At 39.7% G+C, this 15,987-nt stretch overlaps 1 protein-coding gene across 1 annotated transcript; it reads right to left on the bottom strand.

Moving 5' to 3' along the window:
* Positions 1 to 4,357: 4,357 nt before the first annotated feature.
* ube2g2 (ubiquitin-conjugating enzyme E2G 2 (UBC7 homolog, yeast)) lies at positions 4,358 to 11,136 on the bottom strand. Its single transcript, XM_030124259.1, has 6 exons — positions 10,979 to 11,136; positions 9,146 to 9,181; positions 8,889 to 8,934; positions 6,848 to 6,966; positions 5,718 to 5,858; positions 4,358 to 5,033 (listed from the first exon to the last, which is right to left on the bottom strand). The coding sequence occupies exons 1-6, from the start codon at positions 11,130 to 11,132 to the stop codon at positions 4,921 to 4,923; spliced, it is 609 nt and encodes a 202-aa protein (XP_029980119.1). The 5' UTR covers positions 11,133 to 11,136; the 3' UTR covers positions 4,358 to 4,920.
* Positions 11,137 to 15,987: the final 4,851 nt, after the last annotated feature.

Below are 15,987 nucleotides of genomic sequence, written 5' to 3'. Positions count from 1 at the left end.
TACTGAAAACACACACACTTGGTTTAATGGAGCCACATCACACAGCTGATCCACACAGATAAACAAGCAGGTGGACTACAGCTCCCAGAGTGCACTTCATCTACAAATAGGTTGTACACTTTGGATGAACTGTTTGACACCAGAGACTCCTGGGTATTGTGGTATTTAGAATCAGCTGAGTAGTTTAACCATCATCATCATGGTTTTTCAGAGATTACCATATTTAGACACAAGGGTGGAGCTAAGACAGAGTGGGGGGGTTAACTCTCCAAGCCAACACTAACACTACCTGTGTCCATCTGAACCAGAAATTCTCACCAGTCAAATTACATAATATGTGTTCATTCACATATTAAATGATGTTCTTCTGTAAAGATCATCTTAAATTTGCAAAAGAAACAGATCAACTACATTTTTCATTAATTTAACTGAGAACCAGATGCTAAGTGTTTATCAAGAGGTAAAACTCATTTAGGCTTCTACAGCAATATCCATGTTTTTGCAATTTCTCCTCAACCTGATTGAACTGTGCTAAAGGAGTTAATATTAGCTGCTGTTAGCTCACTGGCTAATGTTACCTGCTTTTAATTCTGTTACTTATGTTGGAGGCACTTAGCTCATTGGCTAACGTTAGCCAAATCCCACAGCTGCTGTTAGTGCGTTAACTAATGGTAGCTGTTATTAGTTCATTGAATTATGTTAGCTGCTGTCAGTTTGTCTTTGGTCCAAATACTGGGAACCAGATCAGACCCCCCCCACCACCACCCCTCCACAGGTTCAGAGAACAGGGCGGTCCTGTTTGGGGGGGTTGGTCCCGTACAGGTCTGGGTTGAATGGGTTCAGGTTCTGAGGGTTCATCTCCAGACAGAAGGCGTGTCTCCGCTGCTGAACTGGATCCAGTTTTAGATTTGAACTGGGATTATGTGGTTTTAGGTGGATTCACACAGAGAACATCAGAGTTGAGCTGATCCAGCTTTTCATGTCTGAGTCAACATGAGACCACATCCAAACCTCCTCCAGGTCTGAGGGGAACTCGGCTCCTCACGGTTCATTATGTTTGATGATCAGGGTTTAACGACAGTCGCTGATAATTAGTGTGACGACCAGACCACAGATATGAACTGAACCTCAGAAGATCAGCTGAATTCACACATGATTTATGTCTGGATTTACTCACCTGGGTCTGAAAACCTGCAGGATTCAACAACTGGACAGCGGTCTAACATTAGGATCTTGGAGATCTGGACTCAACTAAACCAGGAGCCTGGACTCAGCTGAACCTTAAGCCTGGAGTGGTTTCATGTAACAACTCAGAGAAGCTCCACGTCCAATTATCACCTCTGAATAGAAACCAGAAACTGGGACTTGACTGGGACTGAGGTCTTTAGAAGATCCTGGACCTGGATGGGGTCTGACCTGAGTTCCTGAAGGTTCTGGAACTGGAAAGGGTCTGACCTGAGATATTTAGAAGATTCTGGATCTGGAAGGGATCTGACCTGAGTTCCTGAAGATTCTGGATCTGGAAGGGGTCTGACCTGAGATCCTAAAGGTTCTGAACTTGGTGGATCTGTCCAGGATGATGGACCTCTGGTGGATCCTCTGATTATAAATGAGTATGGAGGATCAGACACCATCAAGGTCTGGTCCAGGTCCCAGAGACCAGAGTCCAGCAGACGGGCCAACCTCACACAGACACACACAGACAGGTGGTCTGTGTTGGTGTTTGTGTTTTCTGTTTGTTTGGTTTGTGTTGGTTTTTGTGGTGGTTTGTGTTTGTGTTGGTGTTTGTGTTGGTTTTTGTGTTTTTTTGTTGTACTGTTGGGCTCTAATGGTGTCTCTGACTAACAGTTCTACTGGTGGGTCGTTGTCTTTGATCGTGCCTCTTTTAGTGGTGTGTTACTCTGAAAGGCATGCTGGAACAGGAAGCTACTGAAACCGCACACAAACACACACAGACTCACACAGGAGCTGCTGTTCTCTGAAACTACAATACCCATGAGCCCCAGGGGCCTGTCTGCATGGTTACAGCTGAGTGACCTGCTGTCCAGACAGTGCATTTGGTTTCATGTCCATTGAGGAGTCCTGGTGTATTATTATTCAGACATGTGTTCATAAATGAGTGTACAGAGAACACCGACAGGAAAGGGGCGTGGTCAGCAGATACAAAGCACCAGACACTGACCCTGTTTCCTTTCACACCAATACTCTGATCAGTATCCGATTTATATTATAAAAGGGAAGTGGACTCTGTTTGTGTGTGTCTCGGGCATCACACAAAATCCAGACAGAGCTGACTGCTGCAGTTTGGCATACTTATGTATTTTTGGTCAAAGAAAAGACTAGTGAAAACAGCAAGTTGATAGGACTAATATTTTGGGAGATATTAGTAATTTTGGAATACAATAGCCTTACACTCACGTTTCTATACCCAGAATCATAGAATCATCATTGAAGGGGGTAACCTAACAACACATAATCAATAGGGCCACGTTGCCATGGTGTCAAATTTCATGTGCAGAAACAGACATGCCAGCTGAGAGGTTATTTAACTGAAAATGCCAGTGGAATTTTCCCAAAAGTCAGCTGTCCCCAGCAAAAAAACTACCACATCTGGAACCCCTGGTTCCACACGGGTCAATGCACCAGTTATTATTGGTCATGTAAACAGTATAATCTGATCTGTTTTATCAGATAACGGTAGTAATCTGATTATAATAAATCAGATTAACACACCTGGATTTGTCCCCAATACTCCCATGTCTTCATGCATGTAGACAGGTTCATCTGATTTATTTAGTTCTGTTACATCTGAACATGTGGAAAAACTATTAAATCAGAGAAAACAGAGGTGATGTAAAAGACAAAGTTGGATTCTATGTCACTACATACGTACAAACTCTGAAATAAATCTGATAATGGACTGAAATATCTAAACCAGGGTCTATGGACTATCACATTTCTGAAGTGACTGTAAACACATCACATCTGATTATTACAACGATCTGATTATTAACAGTTATTGGATTTATATCATCATGGTGTAACCACGGGCCAATGCCGGTCCAGATTCTCCTGGGCCCAGACAGATCCAGTCCTCCTCTGACTGCCTCAGAACTGAAAGTGAAGCTCCACCTTCAACCAGTCCTGACTAACCACAACAGGTCACATGACACAAGAAACAAGTAGAGCCTGCCCACCAGCAACATCATGTGACCACCAGGCCCGAGAAACAAACCAACAAAACATAGACTTGACCCTGAAACATTTTAATGATGAACCCTCCTGATTATTAACAGTCAATCAGTTACTAATGAAGGTGGAAAAGGAGACAAATACGACCCAAGTATGAGGACGCCTGAGACGTTCATCTGAATCTGACGTTAACCTGGGACATTTAAAGTCCTATCACTAATTAAATGAGCTTCCAAATGACTGATTCTGTCTGAATTCAACTCCGTTTTTACTAATTTCACTTTATTTTTTCAGTGTTTGAAAATTCAGAATAGAAAATGACAAGATTAAATGAAGACCCTAATTTAAAGGATCTGTTTAACCTGTTCCACCTAGTTAATGTTAAATATCCTCTATTTTCCAAGTTCCAAAGCTTAGAACTGAAGAACCACAAGGACTAAATGAACCAATGACACCTAATTTAGAGATAATAACCCCTAGTTTCACTTTTACATTTGTTGTTCATTAATTAACTGAGAGTCTGTGGAGAATCTAATGTTTCTAACATGTAAAATCAAAATATTGACTAAAGTTTTATTGTAGAAGCTTTAATATTAAATTAGGAATGAAGGGATTAAGCCTAAACTTTGGAGATGTCACAAAGGGATGTTTAGACTATTTTAAGACATGAATAAAACATGTTATGGTCCAAATAATCATGAGTATTGAGGATTTATGGGTGAGATGGTTTCAGGGTCTATGCGGTTCTAGAGTCTGGAGCCATTACAGTGTTTTCCCATCAGCCCCTTCTCCACCACAGGAACTTTACTATGAATTCTGAAAAACCTTGGTGCGTTTCCACTGAATTTATCTGGTAAAAAACTTTCCCTGATTGAAGATCCTTGTAGGGCTGGAGGTGGATTTTTTCAGATTCCTGAATTCTTGGGGGCGGGTCTGTGGGTTGAAAAATTCTGTTTGGTGGAACACACTGTCAACATTCTGTTCTCCCTCCATGTTTAATCCATTAGCGTCAGTGTCTTTTCAGATCACATTGGTTTATTTGTAGTAAAACACGAGGAACAACAGAACCACTGTATCATCCTCCATCCTGACATACTGTCACAAATGATGTCGATTCTTCTTAGCACCACCTACTGGACTGGAGGTGTAGTGCATACATCATCGGACTAATTTAAATAAATGTACTGAACTTTGAGATGGAAACACAAAAGACACAGATTACCAGGGATTCTTTTACCGGGTAAATCAATAAAAGTTTCTGTTTGTGGGGAAGGGGCTACAGATTCTACAGATGAACCATGGAGTCCACATACTTCTGGACACGGGGCTGATCGTCTGTATTTTCATTTTATTCTTTATTTACATCTTAAACAGGTTACTTCGTCATCTACGTTCCCTGACGTCACATCAGGGCTTTAAACAAAATCAAAACTAAATGTAATTTTCTTTCTGATCGTCCACAAAAATAATTCTCGTTCATCTACAGTGAGAAGCGTTGTTTACATGGGTTCGTTATAAACCTGTCACACATGTTTAACTCCTCCTCCTCCTCCTCCGTTTGTCTGTTCATCAGTTTATACATCAGTCTGTCTCAGGAGCTCTGTGTGTGTGTGTGTTTCCATGGCAACCAGGCAGATAGTCAGCTGATGAGAAGGAGGTGAAGTCTGTGTAACACAAAAACACACACACACAGAGGCAGGGAACTGTCGCAGGGCGATGACATCATCTCTACAGGCCCAGAGACTTGCGTACGATGTTCTGAGCCAGTCTGTAGAACTGTTCTCTGTCCTCACGCCACATCTTTGACGCATCGACGTTCGCTCCACTTTCATCATTTGGCTCTGAGGAGGTGGAGGAAGAGGAGGAGAAAGAAGAGGAGAAAGGAGAGGAAAAGGGAGGAGGAGAAAGGAGGAGGACAAGGAGGAGAAAGGAGAAGGAAGAGGGGGAGGAAGAGGAGAAGGAAGAGGAGGAGGAAGAGGAGAAAGGAGTAGGAGGAGGAAGAGGAGGAGAAAGGAGGAGGACGAGAAGGAGAAAGGAGAAGGAAGAGGAGGAGGAAGAGGAGAAAAGAGTAGAAGAAGGAGGATGAGGAAGAGGAGGAGAAAGGAGGAGGAAGATGAGGAGAAAGAAGAGGAAAAGGGAGGAGGACAAGGAGGAGAAAGGAGACAGAAGAGGAGTAGGAGGAGGAAGAGGAGGAGAAAGGAGGAGGAAGAGGTGGAGAAAGGAGAAAGAAGAGGAGCAGGAGGAGGAAGAGGAGGAGGAAGGAGGAGGAGAAGAAAGGAGGAAGAAGAGGAGAAAGGAGGAGGAGGAGAAAGGAGGAAGAAGAGGAGAAAGGAGGAAGAGGAGGTGGAAGAAGAGGAGGAAGAGGAAGAAGTATAGAGTATGAGGAGGACCAACATAACATGGATTTAACAAGTTGTTTGTGTTATATATATTATATTATATATACATATTACAGTATGTCATACATGTCATATGTAGAATGCGTGTCATACGTGTCATACTCATATGGGTCATACGTGTGTTACCTGCCAACATGCTGACCACAGACAGCAGGATCTTCTCGACGCTCTGGACTGGACTCCACCTCTCAGCGCTGCTCTCGTAGCCCATTGGGTCGTCACCTGGAGCATGGAGGATGGAGATACAGACACGCCCATCGGGATAGACTGACAGACAGGGCAGACAGAGGAGACAGGACAGACAGGTGAGTCCAGGTGACCACACATATTCGTCTGGGTGAGAACAGGCCCAGGTCAGTGTTTCCCATTCTCTTCCTGTATGTGTGAGGAGTTGAACCATCTACCTGTGTGAGGAATACACACCTGGAACTGTTTACTTTGGGTCTGTTCTATATTTTGGTTGCGTTTTATTTGCATGAACTGACTACGACTAAAACGTTCATGAATCCGACCTAATCCCGTCTCATTTGCTGGTGGTGTTTGGGCTCAAAGGTTGTGCCGTGTGTGAGTGCTGATGCTTCTTTGTGTGTTTTCTGCTCAGTGATGTGGATCGGAATCAGGAAGCCAAGGCCAGTGTTTGATGATGATGACGGGTCATGTGGTCTGTAATCAGTACGGAGCGTGCTCAGACTGCTGTGACCTCATCTCTCTGCCTAAAGCCACTAATCACAGCACGCTAACGATGCGCTAACGACAGGCTAACAGCAGCGCAATCACAGGGTTGGGTTGAGTGAGGGGGCGGAGCCTGTGGAGCAAAGTGATGCTCCATGAAATCTAACCATGTCAGAAGAACTGAGAAAAAAAAACAGCTTCATTAACTGAGAAGAAAAACAAGGACAAGGAAAAAACAACTCAGACTGTTTTTATCAAACTCACTCAAACACTGAATGTTTTGTTCGACAGTTTAAATCTGTCTCCAGTTTCTGTCCTCAGTTCTAGTAAAACTCAACTGAAACTAAGGGGTTTACAAACTTAAGTCAAAGAAAACCAACTCATAAAAATAGAACTAAACTAAACACAGATACAAACTAAATGACAAACACAAAAATGCAAAATTATTTCAACCACTGTGATATTTACTACTGTTTATTTGTTTGTGTATTTATTTTTGTCTGTGTATTTGTTTGTCTGTTTATTTGTTTGTGTATTTGTCTCTTTGTTTGTGTATTTATTTGTTTGTGTGTTTGTGTACTTACTATTGGGGTGGAACATGTCACAGGTGAACCTCATCTTGGGTGGACTCAGCGGATAATCAGATGGAAAACTCAGGACAGCAGGAAACACACCACCTTCGAAACACGTGTCTTGAGGACCCCTGGAACACAGAGGGTTAAACAGGGTTTAAACGGGATAAACAAGGTTAAACAGGGGATAAACAGGGTTAAACAAGGTTAAACAGGGGTTAAACAGGTTAAACAGAGCATAAACTGGTTAAACAGGGTCGAAGAGGGGTTAAACGGGGCTAAAGAGAGTTAAAGGGGGATGAACGGGGTTAAATGGAGATTAAACGGGTTAAAGTTAAATGGGGGTTAAACGGGGTTAAACAATTTAAACGGGGTTAAACATGGGTTATACAGGATTATATGGAGCTAAAGGAGGGTTAAACAGGGCTAAATAGGGGTTAAATGGGATTAAAAAGGGTTAAATGGGATTAAACAGGGTTAAACAGGTGTTAAATGGGGGTTAAACAGGGGTTAAATTAGTTAAATGGGTTAAACAGGGGTTAAACGGGTTAAAAAGGGGTTAAATGGATTAAACAGGGTTAAACAGGGGTTAAACAGATTAAATGGGGTTAAAGGAAGCGCAGTGTGGGTTAAACCTCCTCCACATGTCATGTGTTCACTCAGTTACAGTAAGATAACCTGATGACCAGCTGACATCAAACTGTTCACACAGTGGAAACTTCTAGAAACACCAGGATCTAAAACCTCAGGTCATTAATAAAAACAGAACAGGATCAGAACGGATCCAATTCAGCTGACCACTGCCAGTCACATGACCTGGTCACGTGATGTTCACCGTTTGATAAGAACATCCAGACTGAACCTGGGCAGGTGAGTCTCAGTGAAGTCATCACAGCAGAATGTGAGTGAAGGAGCTGCAGGCAAATTGAAAGGCAGAAAAACACTGTCGGCACGGCAACCAGAACAAGAACACCACCTGACAACACACTCCATTACAAGTCAGGATAATGCCTTCAAGGACGACGCCGACAAACGCCTTCACTGATACAATACCTCATAGATATGGTGCCTTCACTGACACTACATAGATATGATGGCTTCACTGATCTCTTGTAGATATAATGCCTTCATTGACCTTTTGTAAATATGATGCCTTCACTGACCGCTCATCGATATGCCTTCACTGACCTCTCATCGATATGCCTTCACTGACCTCTCATAATTATGATGCCTTCACTAACCTCTCATAGATATGATGCATTCACTGACATCCCAGACCTGCTCAGATCAGGTCAGTGTTTCAGTTATTATGTAATTTGTTTCTTTCTGTCTGTCTGACATTGTTTTAAAGTCTGATCCATCATAGGTTCTTCACTCTAATGAATGACCTGACATGTGGTTTGGACTTTTATATGATATTTTACGAGTAGAGATCAGGAGTCCAGGCTCAGATAGAGTAACCCACATCCACCCAGGACCATGAATCCCATCTGTTAACAGGTTGGCGTCTCAGGGCTGTGTGTTAGTTTGGGAGCAGCGCCCCCTGCTGTTCATATGGTTAAGCTCCGAGCTGGGATTTACTATCAACCAACAGTCAGATGAACCTGGTTCTGGACTCTGAGGTCCCAGTGAACATGAATGGTCTACATGTCTGATATGAACCAGAGCTGGATTCAAATCAACCATCTGTTCTGTCTTTGTGACGTTTTAAAGATTTTGTTGCTAATTCTGTTGGCGTTAAACCTCTTTCACAGTGGATCAGACCTGAAGCTGCCTTTCACTCCTGATCCGGGTCCTAGTTTTCCTGGGTTTGGTTTGTCTCGACGGTTCGATGCCGTCACAACACCAACGTATGTGACCATATACGGACATAAAACCTCCACATTCTGACCTCAAACTGTTAAATCAAAGAGACACTGAAGCCGCTGAATCATGACATGTCACATCAGTAGACGTAAAATCACTGCTTGATTCAGTTTAAAGGCTGAGGAACTCTTACGGATCCTTCAGGTTCTAGACCATGACCCGGGTAAAGTGATGAGTGTTTACTCACATGATCAGAGCCTCCCATTCAAAGAAGTTCTCCTCATTGGCTGGACCTGACAAGCACAGACAACATCAATAAAGAACTAACAAAGAGTCCATTCATTCCATAAAATACAAACTGTACTTGAACACAACACAGAGGACAGACAGAAAATTCAAATAAAACCGAAACAAATGAAACCAACACAAATAAAACCAATTTTCAGACAGTGAACGTCACATCGACAGTTCAGCATCAAAGTCCTCTGATAAAGACAGACTGACCTGCAACGATGCCTTCAGGTGGGTTCAGGGTCAACTCTGGAATAAACAAACAGGAAATAAACAAGTGAACAAACACGAAATAAACAACTGAATAACACAAACAGGAAACAAACAAATGAACATTCATTCATTCATTTTCTGAACCCGCTTTATCCTCACTAGGGTCACGGGGGTCGCTTGGAGCCTATCCCAGCTACATAGGGGCGAAGGCGGGGTACACCCTGGACAAGTCGCCAGTTCATCGCAGGGCTGAACATATAGAGACAAACAGTCACTCTCACATTCACACCTATGGGCAATTTAGATTAACCAATTAACCTATTAGAAAGATTAGATTAATGTGAAAGAGACTGATGTCATAAAACTACATCAAAAACTACTACTTCTACTATAAACAACTGCGGTCTGACAATGTTCAGTAAACGTCGTCAGAATTAAAACTACCAACATTAGTCCACTCTGTCCAGTATTTAATCTCCTGAGACCCTGGAGAATACAAATTTCCCTTTTTTTTTTTTTTTTTTTTTTTTTTTTTATGAACCACTGTCTAGACTGAAAATAGCATAACACTGACACATTTTTTCAGACACAGTTTCTTTTTTTTCTCTGAATGTCCTTTGCAGTGACTTCTTTTTTCTTTTCCTTTTTTTAAAGATAAAGCTGTGGAACTCTTGTCCACAAAACATGGACAAAAAAACATGGATGAGTTTTAGGAGATTAAGGTTTGATTTTGTTGTTTGATCCAAGGTTGTTTCATTTTCAGAGCAGGTTTATTTCAACACTAACTCCATCTGCTTCCTGATGTTAAACATGAAACCAAGCCTCGTCTTCAAGTGACAGAAACATTTATATTCATATGGTTGATTTATGTAAATACATGTTCTTTATTAATTCCTCATTTCTGCCTTTAAGGGTTAATTAAACTAAACTATTTTTCATTTTTGTAAATTATTAACTGTCAGTGGCTTTATATTTTGTGTCAGTAATTTTGCAGGTATTTATCTGCCTTGTCTGAGTCATAATAATGTTACTTAATGTGTTATTTTAACGTGATCTTGATCCTTTTACTTTTTGCTGGAGAACACTTAAACTCTTCCGTTAAGAAATGAACATAATTTAATAAACCTGCTTTTACTGTTAATGGGATTTTCTGTTGCGTTACTTAATGAAATTAGTTGGTTTTAACGTTAATGTTACAATAACACCAAACAAACACATTTACACACTGAATAAACGTGTCCTGACAATCTGAGTCTGAATAAACTGAGCTAAATTTTAACATTAAACAGATTAGAAACTGTAAAAATACAACATAAAACCGAACCAAACTCCAGTGAAAACCTGAGCATTTTAAGGGTTTAACTGTTTACGGATAATGTACGAGTCTGACAAATTCAGAGTTTAATTGGGTCATAACACGTATATACACCGGGCAGGTTTTTTATCTAATTTAACAAGTACTTCAGTGAAAATCAAAACAAAATCTGTAATAATTAAAGTTTCACCAGTTTTGTGTTTCTTGTGGAGAACGTTCTGGAACCGAGACGAACAGAATAAACTACGTATAAACTACACTTTTCTACTCAGTTACGGCCATTATAGTGAGATAAAAATTAAGCCGAATTAAATATACAGTCGGTTTTATTATCAAACTTCACAAAATATTCCTACAGACGTTTTATTTAATGAGTTCAAGGTCTGTAAACGTTAAATGTTCTGATAATTCTTCACAGTTCGGTCCGGAGACGCGCCGTAAGCCGTTAGCCTGTAAGCTAGCCATGCCGGTGTTGTGATTGGCTGAGCGCGGCGTTACGACACACAGTGTTGACTTACGTTTGTACTCCGCCATGAGCCGTTTGAGCGCCGTCCCGGCCATCGCGGACGTTAACGGAACCGGACACAACAAAACAAAACTAAACCCAAACTGAGCCCCGAGTCCGAGCCGAGTCCCAGCACACACCGAGGACACGGGCCACACACTGCGCATGCTCACGTCGGGGGTTCACTGAGCGTCTGTGACTGCGGCGCCGCCTGGTGGTCAGCGGTAGAACTACAAGAAGGAAAATAAAAACAAATACAAATACGTGAATACATACAATAATGAGGGGATACATTCAAAATACAATATAAAACACTTTAACCCTTTCATGCACAGTGGTCACTCCAGTGGACAGTTACTCTACAGCTTTACTCTTGTATATTCATGGGTTTTGTTGTTTTAGTTCCATATCAACCAACACAGTGGACACTTAAGCATCATCTCATAAACTGCAATTCATACCATTATTGTAACTTTGCTGTTCTTGATTGGTTCTTGAGTGGAAATCAATTGTTAATATTTATTTTTTGCATATTATCTCCATGAAGTGAGTAATAACTAGTATTAGAATATGTTAAAATGTGAGAAAACATCAGATTAGCTGCATTAAACATGGTTTCATTTCACTGTTTTCATATCACTTTATGATATTGGGTTTTAAATACATGTTTCTTTGCTTCAAGAATAAAATTCATGGTGTAGCTGTGTGGACATTTTTGTAACTCCATGAAAAACAGGTTGATTTAAAAAAAAAAAAAAAAAAAAATCATATTGGTTTTTTTTTCATGCCTAAAGAGGAATAAAAACACTCAGGAAAAAAAAAAATCTTGATTAAGGTTCTCATAATTCATGCATGAAAGGGTTAAAATACAATGAACTGAACCACCCCTAAAACACACAGACACACAGGTTGTATTTTGCTGCTGTTAACTGTGATATTTAACCCACGGTGGGATAAATAAAGTCATATGTTGTATTATCTGATCTGATTTCACACCTTAGCCCTTTCATGCACAGTGGTCCCTACAGTGGACACTTATTCTACAGCCGTTCTCTTGTATATTCATGCATTTTGTTGTTTTAGTTCCATATCAGCCAACACAGTGGACGCCTATGCATCATCCCATACACTGACATTCATACCATTACTGTAAATTTGCAGTTCTAGATGAACGTGCACTAACATGTTTGAGTGTAAAAAAAAAAAATTGGTAATTGTGATTAGACTGTAATTAACAGGATTTTTTTTTTTTAAGCTTTTGTTGTTGTTTTTTTGCATATCATCTCAAAGTGAGTAATAACTAGTGTTAGTGTACGTTAAAATGTGAGAAAGCATCAGATTAGCATCATTGAAAACGTTTTTATTTCATAGTTCTCACACAGTATATCAATAAATTCATGTTTCTTTGCTTCTAAAATTAAATGCATGATGTCCAGCTGAGTGGACATTTTTGTAACTCCATGAAAAATAAGTTAATAAAAAAATGCAATCACTTTTTTTTTTCCACACCTAAAGAGGAATAAAAACACTCAGGAAAAAAAAAATCTTGATAATGGTTCTCATAATTCATGCATGAAAGGGTTAATAGCAACACTCATGTGTTACAGGTTCAGACATGGATAAACGACCTTTGACCTTTCTCTGAATCAGGAAAAATAGATTCAGACACAGTTTGTTCTTGTCACCACACAAAACTAGAAAAAGTAATAACTCTGGTGTTTCTTCATGTTCAACCACTTCCTTCAATGTTTCCTCAAACAATCACTTCAATAATGTGTAACAACTCTGTAAATGTGAACTATGTGCAATATGTTGTGCAATAATCTTCTGTTCTGCAATAATTAGGTTGAAGGTATTTTATTATCCTCTAGGAATAAATTTTTGGACAACCAGCAGTACACACACCAAAAACAAATGACACATACACATACATGTACATACAGTTGCAGAAAAAATTATTAGTCCACCCTTGTTTTCTTCAATTTCTTCTTCATTTTAATGCCTGGTACAACTAAAGGTACATTTGTTTAGACAAATATAATGACAACAACAAAAATAGCTCCTAAGAGTTTCATTTCAGAGCTGATATCTAGACATTTTTCATGGTTTTCTTGATAATAACCAAAATCACTTCAGTTCTTACATCAGTATCTATGGCATTGGACTGACAAAAACAGTGCTTTTAGGCATTCCATGTTTTTTTTTCTGTTTGAGTCACATGATACACACAGGAGTTAGTACTTAACTGCATAACTATTGTTTTTGATGACTTTTGATGGTCTAATAATTTTTTTTCCAGACTGTATATACAGATAAATACAGTTGTCCTTAAAATTATTCATGCCCCTGCCATTTTCTGTGGTTTTTACCTCCACCAAGGAGGTTATGTTTTTGCTGGCGTTGGTTTGTCTGTCTGTCTGTGTGCGAGATAACTCAAAAAGTTATGGACGGATTTGGATGAAAATTTCAGGAAATGTTGATACTGGCACAAGGAACAAATGATTAAATTTTGGTGGCGATCGCGAGGAGGGGGCACTGATCTGCCCTGGCGGAGGTCTGCGCTCTTAAATGCGATGCACAAGTGAAGGAATAACAACAAATGATATTTGAAGAAATATTTTATTTCAGGAGTATTTTATTGATGGATTTCCAAAAAATGGAAGATGGAACCACCACCACACACACCAACAGGCTTATGAACCAGTAAAACCCAGTAAAAACATCATCAAACAGATTAACAAACATCAGACAGCGCCAACGCCATCAGTCACATGACACAGTGACCAGGACCAAGGTCTGTGGTTGGACGGTTTCATCTGGTCTGGATCCTCTGTAGACCTCATTAAACACTAACCTCCTCATGATGAAACTCATTATTCACTGACTGGGATGAATTCACATATGAAACATGATCATTAATAGGTTTAAACATGAAAAAAATACATTATATATAAAAACATCAGTAAAAGGACCTACTTCTACAAACTAGGTTCATGAAAGTTGGGACAAGTTAAACTAAAATAAAAACAAAAATGATCTGAAAACATAAACACACATTTTATTCATGTATAAACCAGCTGATGTGATTACACAGAGAAAATAAACCAACTTAAGATAAAATCAGGTCATTTTTAATCTGATCTCAGTAACTGGTCTGTAAAGTGTTTCCACTGTGGATCATCTCCTGCTCTTTAACGAACAGATGTTCGACTCTAGAGCAGGGGTGTCAAAATTTTAGTCTTAGTTCAGGGGCCACATACAGCCTAATATGATATAAAGTGGGCCGGACCAGTAAAATAATATATATAATAGTATAACAACTTTCGAGTGAAAAAAGTAAAATTCTGTAATGAAGATGTTTAAATCTACAAACTGTACTTGAGCATAACACGAACAAATATGAAAAACCCGAAAATTCAAAGTGCAATATTAACAATATTATGCCTTAGTTTAACATTTATACATGTCATCACAACGTACAGATCACAGTTTATCTACAAAAACACAAAACATTTAATAACAGGGAGAATATTTTTAAAATTCCATATACATCTATTAGGACATTTCAGGTCATTCACATTTTTTGTAAAAGGCTATTCTGTAAATGTAAACATTTTTGTGAAATGTAACTATTTTTTACACTAAAACAAAGAGAAAAATTGGCAGTTTTCATTATTTATAGGTTATTATGATAGTATTTTACTCGTCTGATCCACTGTAGGTTGAATTGACCTAAAGTGATTCGAACATCTTTGACTGTTAATATCTTGAGTGTAATTTTTGCATTTCATAAATTCATCCCACGGGCCAGATCGAAGCCTAAGGCAGGCCAGATTTGGCCCCCGGGCTGCATATTTGACACCTGTGCTCCAGAGGAACATTGTCCTGTTGTAATCTGATGTAGAGTCTAGAGCAGGGGTGCCCAACCTTTATTAAATCCAGATCTACTTTAAAAGTTTCTAGTCTGTTGAGATCTACTAATTATATAAACAGATACATCCAGATATAATGAAAAAAGTATATAATATTTGGTGAGTTACAGAAAACATGACAACTAATGCATTTTCCTACCTTAGTGGGACCTCTGGCATTGGGAAGAGGAAGCTAGGTTCTAATAGCCAGGGCAGTAGGAAGTGGTTGCAAATTGCAGGCAAACCACAAGGTGACCGCCTGTCATTGTTGATCTCTACTTTGACTTTATCTTCATGTGAGAGAAAACAGCCTCACACAAATAGGTGGATCCAAAAAGTGCTGTCAGGTTGAAGGCATATCTTCTGAGGCTGAGATACTTATTTTCCAAGAGTAAGTTCCAGAAGTCTCCTTTTGTGCCAGATATTTCCCTGGATTTGATCTCAATCATCTCATTCTCACCAGCACAGTCATCCAGCTGAAACAGTGATGCTACCTTGGAAGAAATGGAATCCACATCAGTACCCTCTGCAAAAGGAAAACACAGAAAACTGGCAACAGGCTCTATGGATGCAAAGTCAGTGAAACGCCTCTCAGATTTGGACAACACGCTCTGAACCTGCTCTTCATAACGGGCTCCATCAAGCTGTGCAGAGTTTTTGCCCTAACGCTGAAGTTCTGCTTGCATGTAGGGAAAATGTCATAGTCATCAGTGTTGCAGCTGATTTGAAAGCAGCTGCAGCTTGGTTTTGAATATGTTCACTGAGCTAATCATGCTGATTTCATTACGCGGGTTCTGCTGTTGCATACGATTTTTACCCCCATATTTTTCTTACCCCCTAAGAATTATGTACATGCTTCAAACCATCCAAACCGTGTAGTCATCCAGTAGTGAAAGTTGTCATATGTTTACTTATTATCAGTAACTTTCACTATATTTGGATATTCAAAACTACAGTTAATGGGGGTAAAAATAATATGGGTGTAAAACCAGCATGGTGCATACTGTACCTTAATTAATTTTTCCAATAAGTACCTCATGAATTGGATATTTTTGGTGTTAGTACTTCATATATTATTGCCACAAACACTATGAACTACTCCTACTGCGTA

The sequence above is a fragment of the Sphaeramia orbicularis genome, chromosome 21 (genome assembly GCF_902148855.1).
Source record: "Sphaeramia orbicularis chromosome 21, fSphaOr1.1, whole genome shotgun sequence".
NCBI classification, from domain to species: Eukaryota; Metazoa; Chordata; class Actinopteri; order Kurtiformes; family Apogonidae; genus Sphaeramia; species Sphaeramia orbicularis.
This window is presented reverse-complemented; position numbering and strand designations above follow the sequence as displayed.